The sequence below is a fragment of the Octodon degus genome, unplaced genomic scaffold (genome assembly GCF_000260255.1).
Source record: "Octodon degus isolate 3935 unplaced genomic scaffold, OctDeg1.0 scaffold00008, whole genome shotgun sequence".
NCBI lineage: Eukaryota > Metazoa > Chordata > Mammalia > Rodentia > Octodontidae > Octodon > Octodon degus.
In genome coordinates, this window is record NW_004524584.1 from 7,525,809 (window position 1) to 7,547,975 (window position 22,167).

At 47.8% G+C, this 22,167-nt stretch overlaps 1 protein-coding gene across 3 annotated transcripts in view; it reads left to right on the forward strand.

Annotated features, from left to right (window-relative positions):
• Nucleotides 1-22,167, forward strand: part of Slco2a1 (solute carrier organic anion transporter family member 2A1) — an 89,369-nt gene that overhangs the window by 53,413 nt on the left and 13,789 nt on the right. For all 3 annotated transcript variants that reach the window (XM_023705072.1, XM_023705077.1, XM_004625006.3), the window contains 6 exons: nt 13,931-14,158; nt 15,604-15,702; nt 18,128-18,264; nt 19,914-19,989; nt 20,451-20,615; nt 21,636-21,825. In XM_023705072.1, coding sequence (XP_023560840.1) covers nt 13,931-14,158; nt 15,604-15,702; nt 18,128-18,264; nt 19,914-19,989; nt 20,451-20,615; nt 21,636-21,825 — 895 coding nt within the window. The remainder of the gene's footprint in view (nt 1-13,930; nt 14,159-15,603; nt 15,703-18,127; nt 18,265-19,913; nt 19,990-20,450; nt 20,616-21,635; nt 21,826-22,167) is intronic.

Here is a 22,167-nt window from a genome sequence, read left to right on the forward strand (position 1 = left end):
ATGATAGGAATTCAACAATGATTGCTACATTGCATATGATCTTCAAATTAGTTGTTCAGATTAGCAGATATAAGCCTGAAAAATTGGCAAACAAATTTTTTAATTAAAAAGAAAAAATAAGCATTAACTTTTCCTTTCAATGGATCAGTAGAAATCAGCAATACAATTTTTTCATGCTTTTTAATACTTTATTTATTTGTACTGCATCCTGGTGATTTACTTAAAGTATGTTTTTGTCAGTAAACGTCAAACTCCTCCCTTACATTGTAAGTTTTTGGGCTTTATGTAGTTTGCTAATTTTAAGAAGGTCTTATGCTTGCATTTCAAATCTTTCTGCCCTAATTTCATGATTCCTTGATGTTTCATTATGATTCCTATTTCTCTTTAATTGCTTCTATTATTTTAGCTATACTTATTTAATAGTCTTTTTCAAGTGGTTTCATTAGTTCAAGCTTGGGGAGTGTTGATCCTCTTGCTGTTTCATGCCTATTTGCTCTTGTTCCGTGAATCATCTCTCTATTCTTCAGTGTTTGACCAGGAAGCCACTGGTACTATGATCCCCTCGTAGAAACTGTGCATGGTCAGTGTTGGGAAATTGCTCCGCAGAGCAGTCTTGCATTTGTGTTTGCTCAGCATCTTGAGAACATCACTCAGCCCTTTGGTGTTTGACTTGATGTTTATTTGTTGGCTTGGAAGACCCTCACTTGTTTGTAAGGGATGTAGGAAGTGGTGGTGGTTTTATGATGAGCAGTCGATGAAAGACCCATTCTGCAAAGGCTCATCTTTACTCTACTAAAGGACTAAGCAATGAATGAACTAGCCAGGGATGTGCTAAGGGAACAATTGATTCCAGTTTGCTAGAATACCAGGCTTTAAAAAAAAATGGGTGTATAGACAAAATCCAAAAGAAGCTTTGGAATGACAGCGGGCCTTCCTTTAGAGGCTGTGAAACCTATAGTGGACAGAGTCAGCTAGAATGAAAGTCCAATCAAGACAGACAGGATGTATAATAGCCAAATGTCTGCAAGGTACTTGGCCTGGAAGCCTTTTTTCTAACTTTTTGCTTATCTCTAGTGCACTAGTGATTTCTCCAAAATGCACTATGTTCTTGGATCTATTTGGTCTGTTTCAGGGCTGAGTGCTGCTCCAAGTAAACAGAGGATGAAGCCAGATCTGAGCCCAGGGTTCCCGTCCTGCATCTTCTCCCCTTGTTCTTGACCAGGAGCTTGAGACCAGCTCCGGAAGAGGCAGGAGCTGACCTTTCCTGACACTTGAAGGCTGAGCTAATGAAATCATCAAGGGAGCCTGGGGCATTGAGGCCAGGCCAGGAGGAGGGCACCTTGCCAGGCGCCACACAGCATGGCTGCTCGGTCTGGTGGGTTGGCTCCCCATGGCCTGGGCCCACGTCCCGGTGGCATTTGTTTTGCACAGAGCAGCCATGGGAGGGTGGTTAGACATGGGCTTCACTCTGTTCCTTATTAGCAATGGTCATTCATGCTGGGTTTAGCTCACCACAATCCCCCAACATCTGAGGGAAACACTGCCAGTCTATCCTCTACCTCAGTGTTTTTAGCTAAAATCATCTGAGGCCCACAGCCTACCTCCCAGAGCCTCAGGAGCATCTGTAGGCCAGCAGAGTGGGATGTTTTGTCATTGTTACTCATTTAGTTTGCGCACATTCTAATTGCAGCAATAGGGCATAGCAGTCTCACTTACTCTGGCTGGGATGAGAGCAACAGCTGGAAGTGCTCAGGCCTGGGCTACCTTCAGGGCATCTTCCTGATGCCAGGAGGTGGGATGAGGAGGACTTTGGCTCAGGAGCCACATCTATGGGGTGCAGCTGAGGCTATGTGCTGGGGGCCAGCGCAACGTGGGAGTGTGTGCTAATATGTGCAAATAAAAATATTCCTCAAGTCACACTTCATGGGAAAAGCCTTGCACGTGACTCCACTTCAGATGTATTCCTGTAGGCCTTTCTTATTAGTACATGCTTGCGGTACAAAATGATCAGTGATTATATTCCTTGCGGTACATGTCCATAGGGGATCATATTTTTTTTAATTCTCTTCCCTGAATTCTTCCATCTTCTCTATCTATTAGTCCTTTCCCATTAGCAAAAGGTCAACCTCTCAATTTCCTAATATTTTTATATTGGGTTTTATTCATATCTTGAGTTTCTCATGTAAGAGAAATCATGCAATATTTAAACTGGTATGTTTGGTTTACTTCACCTATGATTATGGTCTCAAAGTGCATCTATTCACCTACAAATGGCTCTGTTTTATCCTATGGGGTCTTGTTTTGAATTGTGCAAGGTCATCAGAACAGAAACATTTTATCAAATGCAGGAAGCTGAATGGTGATGTGACCAACAACCATCTTCTTGAGACAGTTGCTTCTTGTACTGAAGTAGGGCTTTGATTATTTTTGGTTGATTGGTTTTGGGATTTATTTTTGTTGTTGCTGTTGTTAGGTTGCATTTTGGTGTGTTGACCAGGCTGGCCTTGAACTTGCAATCCTTCTACTTTGGCAAGTAGCTGGGATTAAACGCTTTCACCTCTGCCCCCAGCTGAAGTGGGATTTTGAGGTACTCTAATGGCATGGCCCTGGGTCACTTCTTCACTAGTGGAAATCTCAGTTCCTCTCTGTCCCTAGGACACAAACCCTTCCTCACAGAGCTATGAGGTCTGTGAAGATGCACGTCCTCAAATTTACCCCAGTGGCTGACATAACACAATAATCTGAAGTGGTGTCCTTATTCCTTATTTATTTATTTATTTATTTATTTATTTATTTATTGGAACCAGGGATTGAACTCAGGCCCCTGCTCTTGCCAGGGTAGTGCTTTTTCTACTGAGCCATCTCCCCAGTCCTCCAATGGGTTCTTTAGAACCCCAAATGAGGACACACCCTGATTCCTACAAAAAGCTGAGGCTGACAGCTCTTGGCCACGGAATGGATTGCCTAGGGGAATCTAAAGCTGGCTTCTTTCTGGTCCTCACCCTGCGTGCTCTACTTTGGCCTGGCAGCAGGGCTCGCTCCTCAGCATGGTCCCTGCTTGAACCCTCAAGGGTGAGGCTCTGAGTTTCTCCAGGTGGAAGCTTAAACTGCTCTTCTGCTCCATTTCCAGACCCTCACATGGGTGCAGAGTGATGGTGTTGGCACCATAGGTAGCTCCTGGACTTTGGCATTCCACTCTCAGCCCAGCTGATCCCTTGCCAAGTTTCTGTAGGCAAGCTGCTTCACCCTTCTGAACCTCTGTCTCCTTAGCTATAACAATGGCAACAATAATGCCTTCAGTATGTTTTAAAAGAAAAAAGTAAAATGATATAGGTGTAGTGCCTGGCTCCTGTTAGCTGTTTGGCAAATTCCTGTTTGCCTGCCCTTGTCGTATTTGAAATCTGCTGCTCATAAAGAATGGACCCCAGACCTCTTAGCAGATGTTGATCGCTGACTTCCTCCCCGTTGGAACAAAGCTGCTTCAGAACCAAACATGAGAAATGAAGTGGGACTGTGTGTGTTAGAGGGAGGGAAAGTGAAGAGGGGTTGAACATTGTGGGAATCACAGAGACCTTTAACAACTAATTGCTGGCTTTAAAAAGGCCACACAGACATTTACGGATGTTTAGATATTCTAAATGTCAATGGGGTCCATCAGTGTGCCCTGGCACCTTTTAAAGAAAAGACTAGCTACCCAGCCAAAGCCTTGAAGTCCATTTCTAGAAGGCACAGAGAGGTTTCCACAGATGGGAGACTGGACAGCATAAAGCTACATCTCCCAGGAGATGAGACAAGGATCTCTGGAAGCCAGGGTCTTGTATGACTAGGTGTAACCCTGGAAGAGCCTGTGGCCAAGTCCAGAGGGAAGTCAGGCCCCACAGACAATGGAGGCAGGAAGCTTCCTGGAGGTGATGTGGGAAGGGAGAGATTGTATTTTTGGACCAGTTAAGGAAAGAAAAGGAAGAGTCACTATCTAGTCCTTGATCCATTAAGCTGCCAGCCTCTTCCCAGTGCTCAGTCAACCCTTGGTGTCCTTGGGAGGATCATGGAGGGAAGGCTCGAGGTAGGGGCGTCTTAAGATCTTGAGCCATGCAGGCTTCCCTTCGTCAGTGAAGAGTGCACAGCTCTCTCACCCTGCAGAGCCAAACCCATTCCCTTGAGGGAACCACTCTGGAGCCCGAGCCCAGTGTATCCTGTGGTATGCAATGGATGCGGCAGGAAGTTCCGCTATAGGGCTCATGGTGGCAATGGCTGAGGTGTATGGGTGTGTGCATGAGTAGAGTCTTTCCACACCTGGAGAGTGGATGTGGTGAAGTGTATAGGCAGCTGTGTGGGGCTGTGCATGTGAAGGGTGGGCATGGGGGGGATAGATACAGGGAAAGCGTGAGGTTGGGGGTTGGCAAAATGCATGGAAGTAGGATGGGATATATGTGAAGGAGGGGGATGCAGGGGGAGAGAAGGGGTGAGGCAAAGGGGAAGTGTGTGTGTGCCGGGGCAAGTAGGTGGGCAGCCGTGTAGGAGTTGCACAACCTGGCCAATTGGATCTATTTAACCTCAGAGGAAAAGAAAACAAACAGGAGGGGAAAATCATAAGACACGTGGGTGTTATTAATTCAACTGAAAGAAAAATAGTCCTGAACAGAGGAGCAAAACAAAACCTAATGAGATTTTGATGTGGAACTTTTTTTTAAGTGTACAATGTAGGAAAGACATAAATGAATGTGACACGAGGTGGGCCAGGGAAGGGCAAAGCCCAGGAGGTGGTAGCCTCTGCAAAAGCCTGAGCAGTTGATCTAAAGCTAGCTGTCTCTCCATTGGGCTCCTGTGGACAAGTCACCACCCCACTCAGTGGGCCTGAAAACATGACCCAGGGCCTTCTAGGCCCCCTGATCTTCCTGGGCCTCTAACACAAGTCTGGTGGAAACCCAATGGCTCCCTCCCCTACTGGACCTTAAGGCACAGTGCCTCATTTTCCTTGCTCACAAGTGAGGCAGAGTGGTTTCCTGCTTCTGGTCCAGAGCCTTGGGAGCAAGCTGTGTCCTACTTTCCACCAAGGGTCGCTTCTCTAGGGCAGCTATAAGACCATGTGTCCGTCGCAAGCCCACCTACACCAGGGAGAAAGCATATTTATGAGTTAGTATTTAGAGTGAAAAGGGAAAGCTGGTTAATAGCCTGGTGGCTTTAGGTATCCTGGGAACCAGCCGTTGTCCTGCTGGGGAGTGAGGTTTAAAAAAAAATAGTGGTCCTTCCGACAAGAGGCCTTGAGCTCCCTAAGGAACGCCCAGGTGATGGGGAAGAACTTTCCACTCCTATTGCTGTACCTCATATAACTGAGGCTGCTAGATGGATGTTGGTACCTCTTGGTACAAGACTTGCCATGGGGACCACTAGGTACAAGCGGAAGCAAGGCCTCCATGAGGTGGGAAGCCAATGGGTTCCACTTCTTTTGATCAGGAACAAAAGAACCTTCAGGATTTTGAAACCTGGACTGCCCAAGTTAGGGTAGGATGCACAGACATACAAAGGAGGACAACAGCAAAGAGAATTCAGCACAACAGAAATGACCCAAAGGGGTCAGTGTGGGGGAAGGAGACCTCCAAACTGCCTTGTGTGGACAATCATGGATCATGGAAGCAGCCCTTCTTTTCTCCCAAATGACTCTCATTTTTGGATCTCCTGAGTTCTGTCTCCCAACACTGTCTATCTCGGTGGGTCTCGAGTCTGCCTCCCAGAATCACCCAGACCAAGATCACTGGCTCCCAGCTGCAGGAGTGGCATCCCATGGCCCAAGAGCTCTGCCTTTTTATGTCCAGTCCTCTTGCTTGTTCTCCTGATGCAAGCCCCTTCCAGGAGGCCCAAGGGCTCAGGCTGGTGTCTATAAAGATGAAAGAGAGCCCTCCCCACTTGATCTGAGCAGCCTGCTGCCGGCTGAAATTGTGAATGTGTGGTCAAAACACCAGGGACTTTTCCCCACAAATTTTGTTAAGCAGGGTCTTACCCTTGCATTTGCTGACTAGCTGCTCTTAAAGTAAAATAAAGCTTTTCGTATTTTACCTCTGTAAGATTCCTGCTCCTTGGTTGGAGCCCTTTCTTACATATCTTTTGCTGTAATTGAGTTTCCACATTCTGGGATGTCCCACTAGCCACTTGATCCAGCTTCACACATCATGGCACTCAACCATGGGTGGTTACTATCCTCTCACCCATTCCACAACAGCAGGGCACAGAGAGGCACACTCTGGGACGCCTTACGCCCCGAGGATGCTCCTGCCATGTGTCCCCATTGGGTCTAGCAGGACAACAGGCTTTGCCAACATGCTTCCTCCTCTAGTCAAGTCATACCATGCTACAGCTTCCTGCTGCTTTGGGAGCCCACTGGCAAAGGAAGTGAGGGGGTTTGGTATGAATGGCTGTTGATGAAGTCTTGTTGGCTCAGCTCACCACTTTTTTTTCCTGCAGAAAGCTCCTCCTCAGCCTATTGAATAAATCTGTAAACAGTAAGTTCTGCTTCATGCCCAATGTAGGAAAGGAGTGCTGATTAAGGACACATCTCTTTCAATATTAAAATTAAGTGACTCTGAGCTGCCATTTTGCCTGCTCAGGTATGACTGTGTTCTCTCCTATTACTAAAGAAGTATCTTTGTAGATGGAGCCAAAGTGGGTTCTGCTAAGGGCGTGGGCTCATATGCACTAACAAGGAGAGATGAGGAGGGAGGGGAGGGAAACCCCGCCCAGCAGTGTGTCACCCACCCAGTCTTCGTGGTAGTGCACAACAGGCCTGAGCTCTCACTCCCAGCTCTCCCATCACCCAGCCTCCTCCATGTAAGTAGTTCTATTCCGGGGACCCTTCACATTTCAAGGGGATCAGTGTAGAGAGGGCCCTACTCAACCCAGCCACACACCGGCTCCCGGTCACACAGGCTGGAGGGCAGAGCAGGGCCATTCCCTCCTTCCACCCATTAATTCCACTCTCGCTCTATACCCTCGAAGCATATCTGCTTGTCCTGCGATTCCTTTATTATAATCCATCTACTCCTGGAGGAAAGCACTTGCTTCTCATTGGACTTTGGCCCCGAGTTCTCAAAAGCTTAAGCAGCTTTGCCTGTCCCCAGGATTCTCTCATCTCAGTAACCCAGTCGAGTTCCTCAGAGCTACCTTCTCTTTGGATGGAAAGTGCTGCTATGGTAGGATCACTGTGTTTCAGCTTATAACTCACTCATTATTTTTACAAAATACACTTTTGTCTTTAATTGACACAAAGCAGTTGTACAGATTTATGGGGTACAGTATTGTCACTGGATAGGGCCTGAGGAGGTCCCCCATAAAAGGAAATGGGAACCTCAACTTGCCCCCACCTGCAGAGTAGCTGGTAGGGTTCACTGACTTACATCACAAAAAAACATTTCAGGACATGTCAGTGAGAGGCACAGACAGATTTATGAGATAGAGTTAAAGACGTACAGACTCAGAGAAAATGGTCGGTGCTTGAAAGAGAGGCACACTGTGATCCAGGGTTGGGGCATTCCTGTGTTCTTGGGGCTGTCCTCAAGGTGAGGAGCCAGGTGTGTGTTCCTGGCATTTGCTAGGCTACCTGGGAAGTGTGGTACATTAGAATTCAAGTAATTTGCCTGTATTTGAAGATTATGGAAAAGATAGCCAGTTTAAATGCTGGCTCCTTGAGGGTGGAGGTTTGCAGGATTTGTGAACCTGTAGTACAGAGGAAAAAGTACAGGCTCAAATGGGTGAAAGGCAGGGACCTAACTCACAGATTTTTTTAGTCTTTTGAGGCGCAGGATTTTTTGAAGTTTCCTCAAATGGGAAAAACAGGAATTATAACCTTGAGTAACTTTGTGTCCTAAAGGTGCAGGTTTTTTTTTTTAAGAAGTATAATTAAAAATTAAATTTTTCTCATCCTTTTTCCATCTCTATTTCTTCTACGTTACCTCAGTATGATGTCTTGATACATGGGTTCAATCAGCGTAACTGGTATAAATGTCATCTCAGACATGAATCATTTCTTTTTTTTTTCAAAATTTTATTGATAAACAGATAGCAATGAGATAGTTTCAAATCAAATCGGTAGTAGAGTTTCAATAACTAACACACTGCATATATTCTTCTTAGTGGTTAATTGCTGTACAAGATGTGGACTTGAGATCCTATGTACAAACACCATTAGAACAAATCATTCTATTCATTACATTAATCATTTCTTTACATTGAGAACATTCTTTCTCCTAGCTATTTTGAAATACTCAATTAATTGTTGTCAATCATAGTTATTATTTTACTTTACTCATTTTTAACCAATGTACGAATATTTCAAAAGGCAGTACAGCTATTGTGGTGCTGAGGATACTGAAGGTCAAACAGCCTTACTGACTAGAGAGCAACAGAACCAAAATTTGACCCTGGTCCATCTGGTTCCAAAATAAGTTCAGCCCATAGCCCCACAATGTTTTCCTCTAGGCCAGCAACCCTGAAGCTATCTTTTCTGCCAGGGCAAAAAGATTATGTTCTCCAGATTTCCCAAGATGAAGATGCAAACTGTGTTTGCTTATAGAAATCATTCTATAAATGGAGCTTACTGTAGTTGGGATGAGCACGTATCACAGGGACACTATGGATGCACAAGACTGGATTCCCCCATGAACCTGATCACTTCTAATGGGCAACAGCCCAATTTACAAATGCCTTTGAGATCTCATATCATGAGTGAGTTCCGGACAGCCTGTTCCAAGCCTGCCAGTGGGTGTTGCCAGAGTTTCGGGAAGAACTGTCGAAGAGCTGGATTTAGGAGGATGAGGAAATAGGCCCTTCGGAGTGGAGCAGGCTGAAAGGGGTTCCAGGAGTAGAGCGGAGAGCCTGAGGGCTTGGCATCTTCAGGAAGCACCTCTTCCATTCTCTATTGTCTGAGGGATTGCTTCTGGGGTTTAAGAGAGTTAACAAAATTGTTAACTTCCTCCTCATTTCAACCTACTCTTCCACAATCTCCCAGCTACCAGGCACAACCCTTCCTGAATGGGAGGGATGGTGGCTTTCAAGGATCAGGGTTGAAACCGGACCTACTCTCCTGGTTCCTGGCAAATTTCTCTGTTTGCTCTCCAGAACGACAGAAGGACCAGTTAATGGAAGCACTGTCTGCAATAGCCTTCTCTAGCTGATCCTCCGAGGGTCCTCTCCACCCCAGCTCCAGACTTTTGCCCAGAGACCACCCCCCTACTCTGCCCCTGACCAACTTGCAGTACTCTCAGCCTGGCCGCAGGAGGGGTGGAAAGGAGCCTGCAGCAATGAAGTGGTCAGACCTCTCTCTTCCCAGGGCCTGCCCCATCCTTGTGGGCTCCATGATAGGAAAAGAGACCTTCCAGGCAGCCTCCTCTATTTCTAACCTGCTGAGAGATCCAGAAATTAGAAAATTCTGCATATGTAAATTTTGGGATGAGTCAAAAAGTTGACTCAGTCCCACATGCTGCTGGGGTGGGGCTGGGGTAACAGGAGGAGGGGTGAGGGCCCCGCCTGTTTTCAGTTAGCATTTCACAGTCCTGTGAAAACTGGCAAAGCCAGGCCTCTGATGTCCTCTGGGAAAGAAGAATGCGCTCTGATGAACTGGAGCCTTCCAGAAGTCTGCCTCAGGGAAGATGAGAAACAGACCAGCATACACTACCACAGACTCCCCTCCCTCCCCAGAGCCCTCCATGGCAGAGGGGGACCTCTGTGGTGGCTGGGATAGGCAGGCATCCCTCTGGATGGTTCCATGCATGAGATGTGACACAGTGGGAGATTTGGAGGAGTGCAGAGGGTCACCTGGTATAAGGCATGCGAAATGGCGGGGTTGCTGGTTTTCTCTTTCATGAGCTTGAGCTCTTAAAGAAAGCTGAGAACTCTGCTCCAGAGAGGAGGCTGTAGGGGAATGGAGCCCAGAAGCCACGGCCCCCAGTTCTGTCTGCAGGGCTCATCCACTCTCAGCGTCCATCAGTGGAGGTCTGCTACAGGCTAGTCCTTCTGCAAAGCCTCCTCTCTCCCTTTTTCCTATCCCTCACACTCACCTATCTATTCTCTTATTTTTGAAAGTACCTAAAGATCCAAGTTCTAGAAGGTTCTGTTCTCTACAGAGAACACACTATGCAGACCATCCCAGGCTTGAGCTCTTCAAGTCTCATATTACATCTGATTCTGAATCTGATAATAAACACCTGCTCCCATACACGCCCAGGCAGCAGGTCCTGGCCCCAGCCCTCAGGAGTGCCAGCTGCTTCTCCATTGGAGAGCAGCGCCCTGGGGGCAGAAGCCTTGCTGCCTTTAACTGTCCCACCACTTACAGGGGTGAGAGCCTGATGTGGGACAGGCTTAGGTGCAGTCAGGTTGGCTTAAGGAGAAGAGAGTGATGAGGAGACAGTAAACCAATGTGGAGCACAGAACTTGCCAAGCGGCACTCAGTAGACTTGGATGTAACTGGGGCCAAATGATAATTTAAAAAAAAAAAATACACATTTTTATAAAAGCTGTTTCTGACATGTAATCTGACATTTTTAAAGTTAGTAACAATTAAATGATCCCCAGAGAACTCTGCTTGCTGGATACTGGCTGTATTGGGAGAAACTCTGTAAGGATTTTTGTGGCACTGGTGGACCACGCAATGTGCCCTGTGAAGGCTTAACGAGGCAGTCAACATTTTTATGGTCTTTGCTGATCATTAAACATCCTGCAAAAATGCTTTTGCTGGCCAAATCAGCAACAGAGTTCTAAGAAATGTGAATGTGGCAAATGACAAGAATCAGCAAGTCAAGAACTAACTCTCTTAAAAGAAACCCTTCCTCTCGGGCCCTTTGGTTCCCTGAGGGAGCATGTCCTACACTCGCCTGGCCTTATACATCTTACCCAGCCGCACTCACACAGCCCTGGCATGCAGTCCACACACCTCAGCTTCATGAGACAGAGAACTCGAGTTCATCCAAAATTAATTGTTTCCCCAGCCACTCTGCTTCTCCCACCACTGACATCTCTGACAGAGTAACTCCCCTACACACTTGGGCCTTGAAACACAGCCTTAATCCCCCAGGGTCTTCACAGCACTGCCCGTCTCAAGATTTGCACCCTTCTGGGGTTTTTCCTGAAATACAGTGCTCTTCCTGGATGGAGCTTCATTTCTCCTCACAGAGCAGAGCGAGGCCTGCCCCTTGGAGCTGCTGCCCCTGCTGCTGCTCCTCCACCCCCCTGGGTCATTGCCTCTGCATCCCTAATGCTCTGCATCCCTAATCCTCTGCATCCTTAATCTTCCGCATCCCTATCCTGCATCCTTAATCCTCTACATCCCTATCCTCCCCATCCCTAATCCTCTGCATGCCTATCCTCTGCATCCTTAATCCTCTACATCCCTATTCTCCACATCCCTATCCTCTGCATCCCTAATCCTCTGCATCCCTATCCTCTGCATCCTTAATCCTCTACATCCCTAATCCTCTGCATCCCTATCCTCTCCCTGTGTGTGTGGGGTCTCCATTCAGGACTCTTGCTCCAGTAACCTCCTCCCCACAACTCTGGATTTTCTACCATTTCCGTTTGCTCTCCAGCACCCTGACTCAATATCTGCCAGGCAATTTTTTTTTTTCCCCAATGGTGGTGAAATATACCTCACATAAAAATTTCCAGTTAGCCATTTTTACAAAAAGTATCACTCAGTGGTACTAAATACATTTTGACTATTATGCAAACTCTATCTCACTCCCTTCTTATATGCCCCAAAGACCACCATTCCTGTTTCTATGAATTCGACTACTTTAGATACCATCTGTCCATGGAGTCATACAGTGTTTGTCTTTTTGCATCTGGCTTATTTCACTTAGCACAGTGTCGCCGAGGCTCGTCCATAGTACCGCGGACATCAGAACTCTCTTCCTTTTTAGGCTGGATAATGCTCCATTGTATGTAGCATATCTTGTCCATCCACTCATTCCTTGATAGTTGGGTTGTTTCTCCCTTTGGGGTATTATAAATGATGGTGTTGTGAATGTGGGAGTACAAATACCTGCTCTGCTTCCAAATCTTTTAGGTATATATCCAGAAGTGGAACTTCTGGGCCACATGGTAATTCTATTTTTAATTTCTCTACAACCTTGCCCACATTTGTTGTTTTCTGTTTTTTTGTTTTGTTTTGTGTAATAAGCAACCCAGTGGCATCTCCTGGTGGTTTCGATTGCATCAAGCAATGTCACAGCTGCCTTTTCCATGGTCTGCAGACCACAGTGGACTGAAGAGCTTGTAAGGGCACTGCCTCGCCCTTTCCATCCCTCCCCATCTCCCACCTAAGCACGGGGCCCACACGGTCACTACGGGCTGAGTAACAGTGAGCAAAGACAGAGTGAATTGTGGTCCTGATAGCCCCTCAGGACGTGGTGCTGGCATTGCCCTCTAAAGCCAGGATCACCGGCACTGAGGGAAGATGCTACTTCCCTCACAGGGTCCCTCAGCTGCCACACTAGGAGCCCGGTCTAATTATTTCCTGTATTGTCTTTTGCCTTCGGGTGACCTTTAAACCATTCTTGAATATAACATAGATGTGGCTCTGCCACCCACTGCGTCTGAAACAGTGTTGTACAGAGAGCCATGGCCACATAAAGAGGATGGCTCAGCCAAGCACGCTTCAGGGAACTCAGATTGGATTCATTTCTTCACATAAATGTACTTGGAAATGTTATGAATGTTTGGAAAGAAATTAACTGTTTGGAAACTTGGCAGCAGGCCTTTTATTTCGGGACCCTAAGTGTATGTTGGCCCTTTAGAAAGATATCCATTTGGTCAAAGTTGGGCCTGGGAAGCCAGGAGAGAAGGGTGCATGCTGCTTTGTTTGAGTAATAGTTTCACGGGTCAGGTAGGTTTGTGTGTATACCTGAGCTCTTCCTGGGCCAGTCAACCACAGCAGCCCCCAGTCCCAACTTGCACATTTGATCTTGAGCAGGCCACTGGGACCATGGCGTCTGCTCATTTTTCCATCTCAGGAGTGGCACTTTATGGGTGTTCTGCTAGGCTGCTGCCACAAGGGCAATGGGTGAGCGGTGAGCCCAATGTCCACACCTAGCCCACCACAGCCTCCTACCCTCTGCTGTGCTTGGCCTCTTGCTAGAATCGGTGGTCTTTGAAAGTCAAGGATGTTGGCAGAGAGAGTACCCAGATCCCAGTATAGCCCTTCCCACGTCTATTGGTGTGGCAGGCCCTTGGCCACCAGAACCTCCCCCTAGGGATCTGCATGAGTCTGCCAGCACCATACCACACCTGGGTGGGGGACAGGCTTAGTGTTGATGGAAGGATTCCTGAGTGGGGTGGGGGTAAGACAGACCCCTCCTGTGTCTTGAAGCAGTATTTTACTACTGTGTTCCTCGAGACTAAAGTGTTATCCTGAGAAGGAGAGCCTTACAGAATTATTGAGCTTCGCCAGCCTTTTTCCGGAGGGCAAGTACAGCCACCGGGCCTGCTGGCTCAGGGACAACATCCAGCTTCACCTGCCAGGCCTTTCAGGAGCAACAACCTTCTACCTCTCTTGGCTCCTGTGGAATCCCCATATCTACTACCTTTCAGTCTCTGCTTCAAGGGAAACTGAGGCTCAGAGAGATTAGAAATTTGCTGAATATTGCAGAGCTACCTCGAGATAAAACCAATTTCTTAACTTTCTATTTTATCTTTTGAGTGGCCCTTTTCTCCCATGGAGATGCCTGTCCCTCATGTTCAGCTCTCCACCAGCACCTGTGCCGGTGAAAGGACGGACACCATGAGAAGATGATGCCCCTTCCACCTGGGAAGGGCTGCTCCTGTGGTCACCTGGTCTGCTCCTTCTCACCTTGGTCTCCAGAGGTCTGGAAGAAAGGCCAGGGTTGGAGGTCAGTTGGTAGGACCGGGAGGCTGGGCTGATGGTAACCACAGGGCACTCTCCTTGCAGGGAACCTCAGCCATGTCCAGGCAGAGCTTTGCCAGAAGCGTTGGCATAACCTGCCCCCTGGGAAGTGCCTGAACACCATGCAGGATGTGCAGAAGGAGACCAGCAGCATGTGGGGCCTGATGGTGATGGCGCAGCTGCTGGCGGGCATCGGCACGGTGCCCATTCAGCCATTTGGGATCTCCTACGTGGACGACTTCGCGGAGCCCAACAACTCGCCCCTGTACATCTGTGAGTCACCGGCCGGAAGTGGGCTGGGGGAGGGCCTAGGGCACAGCACTGGCCGAGGCCCTGAGGGCTTAAGGCAGTCTCAGGTTCTCTGCCCACAATGCAGTCGCTGAGTGCAGAGCTCTGGGGGTCAGGCAGACCCGGTGTCAATGCGGACTCTTACGCCCAGCTGTGCAGTGCCTGCAGATGGAGTTAGGATTATCTCTGGGATTACATGAGCTGCCATCTGTACCCACTCAGCCCCATGCAGGGCACGGTGTGGGTCCTAAACCAATACCATATTTTGCCCAAAATAGATGGGGTCTCCTATTAATTTTTGCTCCAAAAGACTCAATAGGGATTACTTTTAGATTATGTTTTCTCATGTGTAGCAATCTACATTCATCATGTACAACAAACTACATGTATTCAAATACAGTCATGGCATCTTTTCCTAGTGCATCATCAAAACTCTCCAAGTCCCAAATTCTGGCCCAAATTTCTTGTGACTCTGTTCCCCATAGAAACATCGGCCCCCACTTCTCAGGCCCAGCAATAGTGCTGTCCTTAAATGAGCACTTCTTGTCCATGTACCCTGTTCATAGTACTGTGTCTCGATTCAACACAGTGTACTGAACTATGAAGACTCGTATGAGATGCAACCACCTCTGTTATTTATGACCTGAGCATGTTATTTGTGCACGTGTCTGTACAAATAAATGATATTATTTATTTATATTAGTAAATATAATTTTATAATTTGACGCATCTATCATGTATTGCAATGGATGTACTGCGTTCACCTGACAGATGATCTTTACTGGGGCTTATTTTGGGGGTTGGAGCTTATAGGCATCCTGAAAAAGCATGCTAAGGCTTTTTTCATGGCTAAGTATTATTTTGGGGAAAATATGGTAGCAGCAACCCCTGGTGCTGCCCAGTCCTGTGCTCAGAGCTGAGGTATACACATTTTACTTGAATTGTCTACTTGGGGATTATTGGCTTCAGACAAGCACATGTATAGCAAACAGCTGGTGCTCATCCAAATGCCCAAATCCTTCCCTTAGAGCCAGCTACACTGAGGCCCCTCAGGCCTGCATCCCACACCAGACAGAGCATACCCACAGGCTCTATGACCCCATAAACTCCTGGTAGGGTCACCAGCACTGTGCCAGTGGGAAACCTCATCAACGCACCCCTGGGCTGGCATTTTAAACATGCCATGGGAGCTCTTTCCTTCCTGTCCAGCAGGTGTCTCTGGCAGGTGGCTGGAGGACAAGCAGGCTTGATGCTTTAAGTCTTGGCGTGTTGAGTAGTTATGGCCTTCTCCATGGGGGATACCATGGTATGAGCTTGTTAGAGCCAGGGAACAGATGGGTGACTTGTCAGCAATCCCCTAAATTTAGAAGCCTGAGGCTGCCCAGTCTTCTCTGTCCCCTCAGCATCCTTTCTTTCGCTTCAATTTCCAGCCATCCTATTTGCCATTGCTGTCTTTGGACCAGCTTTTGGGTACCTGCTGGGCTCTGTCATGCTGCAGATCTTTGTGGACTACGGCAGGGTTGACACAGGTGAGTGATGCAACTGCATAAAACATCCCCACCCCACCTCCTGTCTAACTGGGGCAGAGAATGAGGCCTCAGCTACAGGTGCTGCTTGCCACCTGCCTGAAGGACAGGCAGAAGCAGGCAGTCCATGTGTCCCCTCACCAGAGCTCTTGCTGGATCCAGGGGGACATAAGCTGCTGGAGCAAATACACTTCCTGCCCTTAAGAAGCTCACAGTGTGAGCCTTAAGACCTAGGGCAGCCCTCGGCAATGGTCTCCGTAGCTGCTCATCTTGATGGTGGCATTAAAAGTAGTTCTCTGGTTCTTCAAGATGCTGCTGATTGTTTAAAAACAAATAAATTAATAAGAACTCTCAAAGGAAAAAGAAGCACTGCATAAGATATACCTATAGGTGATGATTCATCCAGAGGAGTGTGACGTGGTGCCTGTACCCTGTGTGGGCGCCAGAACTGTGTCTACTCCTGTTTCCATCTTTTACTAGCAGAAGGCATCTGTCTTAGTAACTTGATCTTTATGAAGCTCAGTTTCCTCATCTGTAGATGCTTGTAAAATTACAGCGGTTGTAAAGATTAGAGTAAGCTTAATGTATGCTAGGATATGAGCTCATATTCTTCTACAAAATAGTATGGAGACTAAGTCACTGGAAATCTTAGAATGAGAAACTATAGTCCGCAAGCCAGGCACAAGTGTTGAATTAACATTTAAAGGACCAGAACACTAAGCTACATCTCTAGGCCCTATTGCTTTTTTTTTTTTTTTTTAATACACTAAGTTTTCTTCAAGTTGTCCCAACCGGCGTTGAACTTGCAATCCTCCTGCCTCAGCCACCCATGTAGTTAGTGTTACAAGTGTGTGCCACTGCCCCCAGCTCAGCAAAGGCTCCTTGCCTCTGTGGGCATGTCTTGTATCCCCAGCCTCCCAGAAGACAGGAAAGGTTGGCAGTGTGGTCGGGGGAATGCCAAAGTTTTTGTGTGGTTGACTGTTTAATGAGAATGTTGGTTTTTTGCTGTTTTGTTTGTTTGTTTGTTGGGGGGGGGGGCTTGAACCTAGAACTTTAGCACTGAACTATACCACTATGCCTTTTTTTTTCCAGACAGGTTCTCTCCACAATATTAAGTTCTCCACACTGGGTTCAAACTTATGATCTTCCTGCCTCAACCTCCCAGAATGCTGGGATTATAGGCATGGGCCAGCATGTCTGGCCAACTTGGAAGTTTAGGAGCAGGAGAGACCATTTCTGTGTGAGGGGGACAGTCAGGGAGGATTTCCTGGGGCTGTGATGTCTGTGTGGAGCCATGACAGATAGGTGGGATCTCTACCAGTAGTGATGGGAAGGAGGAAGCCACCTGAATACAGCCTAGAAGGTGGGAAGCACAAGGAGTGCTGTCTGAAGTTGCCCTTCTCCTGAGGATGCACTGGGAGACCCTCCGGAAGAGCAGCCCCACCAGTGCCTGGCTCACAAGCAGGCCGTCTCACCAAGAATCAGGCAGGCATTAAACTTCACCTGCTATCAGAGTGTAGCCTCCTGTCCCCAGGGGCTGTCACATCACAGTATCAATTGTCTATACTTCAGGTGGAAGCAGCAAGCCAGAGCTTTATGCTTCAGGATCAAGCCATCTTTGGCTTTTTGTTGGCACTTTCTAAATTGGTCCCTGATGCCTGGATGCCCAAAGAAACCAGTAACTGAGCTCCCAGGCCACCTGGGACAGTGCCCAGGGATGCCTGTCACTATGTAACTGTAAACTTCTCTGCTATCTTCTCTTCCCCTGTGCACACAATTTGTTTGCAAAGGCAGATGCAATGGAAGACTTCCAGATGTGTGGATGGAGAGTGGCCAAGGAAGGGTGCCTCCTTGACAGCCAGGCAGCACACACTGTTGGTGGTTACTTCCCCAGATCCCTTTCAGAAAGGATCAATAAAGCTGAGATTAAGTAGATTTCAGTGATTAAAAGCATAAGTTTAGACACCCAGAAAACAGTGTTGAAATTACTAACCTTAATATTGGGCAAAAGAATTAAACTCTCAGACTTTCAATTCTTGATTGGCTAGAAGTAATAGATGTAACCCCTACCTCAATCCCTCCTTGGTGAGCCCAATGGGATAATAGATGTAAAGTGTGTAGGGTCTGGACCATGGGCATCAGCTCTTTTCACCATGGGCTTGGAACAAAATCAGTGAGGGGAACATACTGTCCTTCAGTCTGGGGACTTGCTAATGCCCAACTCTGTATGCAGTAGCCTCACTTCTCTGGGAAAACCACAATGCCTAGAGATGGAATGTTGTCCTGACTAAGGTTCTAGCTCGTGGTTTGCTTTGTCTTCATGCAGGGAGAAGTCAACAGAACACTCCCTGAATAGAGCCTCTCTTTCCAGTAATGTGAGAACATGCATTTATTCAATGAATACCTGTGATCTTTTGTTTCTCTTCAGCTAAAGTTAACTTGAGTCCAAGTGACCCTCGATGGATTGGAGCCTGGTGGCTGGGCCTGCTCATTTCTTCAGCTTGTTTGGTTCTCACTTCTGTCCCCTTTTTCTTCTTTCCTCGTGTGATGCCCAGAAGAACAAATGTAAGTTTCTAAGTGCCCATGGCAGAGTTTAAGAAAGATAGGCAGGTGTAGAAAATAAGTAGAACTGAAAAGCTCCAGCAGGTTAGGCAAATTCCAGGTGATGTTGAACTGAGGGTCATGCTGGGGGACCCTAGGGAATATAGTTTGGGAAACACTGAGTTCATATAAACTGGAATAAAAAGGTAAGAGTCCATAAAAGCTGAATAGGTAAGACTAAGAAGGGAGGCTCTGGGTAAGAGTCCATAAAAGCTGAATAGGTAAGACTAAGAAGGGAGGCTCTGAGCACTGGCCCATGTGAGAATGGGTAGAAAGTGGAGAATATTTTGAGGAGGGTGACAATCCATACATCTTCTCATCCTGTCTGGGGAAAGGAATTAAGGAAGGATGACAATAGAAAACATGGAAAAGAAGACTGGGTGGCTCTCCATGTGAGCCTGCCGTGTCTACAGCCTGTGCTCTGCACAGGAGGCATTCCATGAGGTCCTAGGCACTGTACCGACTGGGTGTGGTCACTTGGTGGCAACAGGGAAGCTGGGTTAAGGTTAGGTGTGAGGAATACCTGAAGTTCAGGTGAGAGATGGAGCACACAGTTGAGGACAGGGTCTGGCTGTCAGAGAGCTAGGAAAAGAGTAAGGCCAGATGTTCCTGGAGGGAAGCTGGGGAGGACCCAGCCATGGACTAGATCAAAGGAGATCATATCTGAACCCAGGTTTGAGTCCAAAATAAAGCTCAGTATTTGGCAATGTGGGGGATGAAATAAAGCTGAGCTGTGGGTGGAGTGGTGGGGTGGAAGACCTTGGCTTGTCTTAGGGAAAAATTTTAGAGATTAGCAGAGAGCCCTGGTGGTTTGGCTGGCGTCACATAGCCTGCAGTTGGTTGCACCTGTGTTACTCATCAACTAGCAGAGTGATTTCAGGCAAGATGCTTTGCATCTGACCTTCCTCTTCTTTAGAACAGACAAAACCATTAGAGTAGCTATCTTAGAAGAAAGCTGTGAGATGGGAGATAACATATGTGCAGTATGCCCAGTGCCCAGCACGGAGTAAGAACTCAGTGGCTGGAGAGCCTGTTACCGGCACCGAGTTTCCTGCAGGATCCTTACAGTGGCAGAACTCAGAACTCTGTGTGGTGCTCCAGACCCAGAGTGGAGGCTGGGGTGGTTGCTCTCAGAAGGAGGCAGGTTCATGAGGAAACAAGGGTGCCAGGGAATGGCTAGAACAGACGCTTGAGCAGGACTCACCTGTGGGCCCAGAAGGAAGCACGGGAGAGTAAAAGGAAAGAGCTAAAAACAGTGTATGTAGATCTCAGTGCCCCACAAGGCAGATGTCCCTGGAACCTGAGGACCAGAGAGAAGGGTAACCATGACATACAGACAAGGAGTGGAATCTAGGAAGACACCTTTGTCATTAGTCATGTGAAAGTTAGATGTGAAATAATACACCCTTAGGTATCACGGAATGCATTGGCATAGATGCATTCTGGTCTGCAGACGAGGCACCAGGCTCATGGACATACAGGTGCTGTGTGCTTCAAGCGTGTTCTCTGGACGCACTCCTGTACACAGCCACCAGCCCTGAGCCCTGAGCCCTGGGCCCAGAGGGTCATGGTTCCAGGGAAGGGCTGCTAACACTTACTCCTTCTGCCTTCAGAGTTCTGCTACAGAAGATGGAGCAAGAAAGATGGAGGAGGTCAGGTCAAGAGGTTCCCTGTTGGATTTCATTAAAAGTAATTGACTGACCCAGCAGCAGCTTGGAGAAGGGGCGGGGCGTGGGGAGGCCAGGGGCAGTCAGAACAGGTGGTCTATGATTATACGTCCACCTCCAAGGTTACCTGCTTCTGTGAGAACACTGCTGGTTACGTCTTCGCAGCTACCAGCAATCAAATTCAGGCAGGCAATCTCTACTCCGACCCTGTAGTCCGGCCTCCACTTCTTGCCTTTCGCATGGGGAAAGTGTTAGTTCTGTTTCATATCTGCCCACCACTAGGTACCTCCTCCTCATAGCCCATGAGCATGTGGAATGGGTGCCCCAGTGTCTTTGTGCTCCAGGGCTGGCCACTGCACATCTTGGTGCCTCTAATTTTGTCCTAAAGAAGAGAGTAATCTGGAGGAAGGATGCAGGGCAGTGGCCAGTCTAGAAGTAGCCAGGATGGCTCTGGTCTGGCTCCTGACGACAGTCTACTCATAGGATTCCCACGCATCTTCCTGAGGCTGCTCATGAACCCACTCTTCATGCTGGTGGTCCTGGCCCAGTGTACCTTCTCCTCCGTCATCGCCGGCCTCTCCACATTCCTCAACAAGTTCCTAGAGAAGCAGTATGGCACCTCTGCAGCCTATGCCAACTTTCTCATTGGTGGGTCCAGAGGGTGCAGAGGGAGCTGGGTGGCACCACCTGAGGGAGGGCCTGGCTACTCCACTCTCTGCTCAGGGACACTCAAAGGCTGAACCGGACACAGACAGGAGACAGGGGACTTGTCCAGAAGAAAGAAGTTTAAGGACATTTTTCCTGGTTGGTAATTTAGAATGTTCTTGGCAGATCTCTGGACCTCTTATTATTCCATTCAGGAGTGGGTGGAGGCTGGAGGCTGCCTTCCTCCCAGCCAAGGAGCTGCATGTCTGACCCAGCTGACCTCACTGGGGTCAAGAGAGGAGAGAGGGGAATGGAACTGGGGGCAGAAAACAAAATCTTCCCGAGTTCCTTCCCTTGTCCTTCAATAACTTGAACACATTTGTTTTGTTAAGAATGGTCCTCAACCCAAACAGATACTAGACCCCTTTGGAGAGCTGTGCACAGCTCATACACTCAGTATCACATAGGGCAGCACAGCCAGGATGAAGGCAGGGCCAAACATCAGCACTTTTCACGGCTGACGATGTGGTCCCATGAGGTATCCAAGTGAATCGTTGAGCCAACTCTCATTATTGGGTGAATTTGACCCTATGGTCTGGGCACGGTAGTCAATACATGAGATATGAGGATGATGCCCCTGTCCCTCTGACTTCCTTTGTGGTCCTTGGCTATGACATCCCCCTCTGGCCTTTGGTCTCTGTCAGCTCAGGAGTCATGGCCTTTGCCCTACTCAGCCTGTGTGGTCACAGGCAGGATGCCATGAGGGCTAGATAATACAAGGTGCTTAAGAAACCCCATTTCTCAGGTAGCAAGGGCTCTGCGTCTTCATGCCTCTGCACAGGCCGAGAAATGCTGTGGCAAGGATCACTCTCTAGACGTGCCTGACAACAGTAAATGCTCAGTTGATGCCAGCAGTTAGTTATAGCTCAACTTCTCTAGTGCACCTTCCTGCTCCTTTTGTGGTGGTCCAGGTTAGTGCACCCTGGCTGTGTATCCAGCCCAGCTCCTTCTCTCCATCCTTAGGTGCTGTCAACCTCCCGGCTGCAGCATTAGGGATGCTGTTCGGAGGAATCCTCATGAAGCGTTTTGCTTTCCCTCTGCAAACCATGCCCCGAGTGGCTGCCACCATCATCACCATCTCTATGATCCTCTGTGTCCCTCTATTCTTCATGGGTTGTTCCACTCCGACAATAGCCGAAGTCTACCCTCCCAGGTAATAGCAGTAGAAGCATGGAGATACCCTTCACTACAGAGCCCAAACAGATTGCTATATGCCCTCTTCTCTACCTCCTCCACTCTCCTCTCCTCTGTTCACTTTTGATGTGATCTTTCATGTAGCAACTTACAAAATCAGGTATTAGTATCTCAGTTGTGTCCCAAATTTACTGATCAAGATTATGGGACTGCAGAGGAAAGTGATCAACAATGTAGAGTGTGCCTAAGGAGAGTCACATGGAGAGAAAATATTCTCTCAGGCTTCCACAGAGAGCACATTGGCCAAGCAATGGCCATGACTCATCCACATGGCTGACACTGACAAAGGATCTGCAAACTG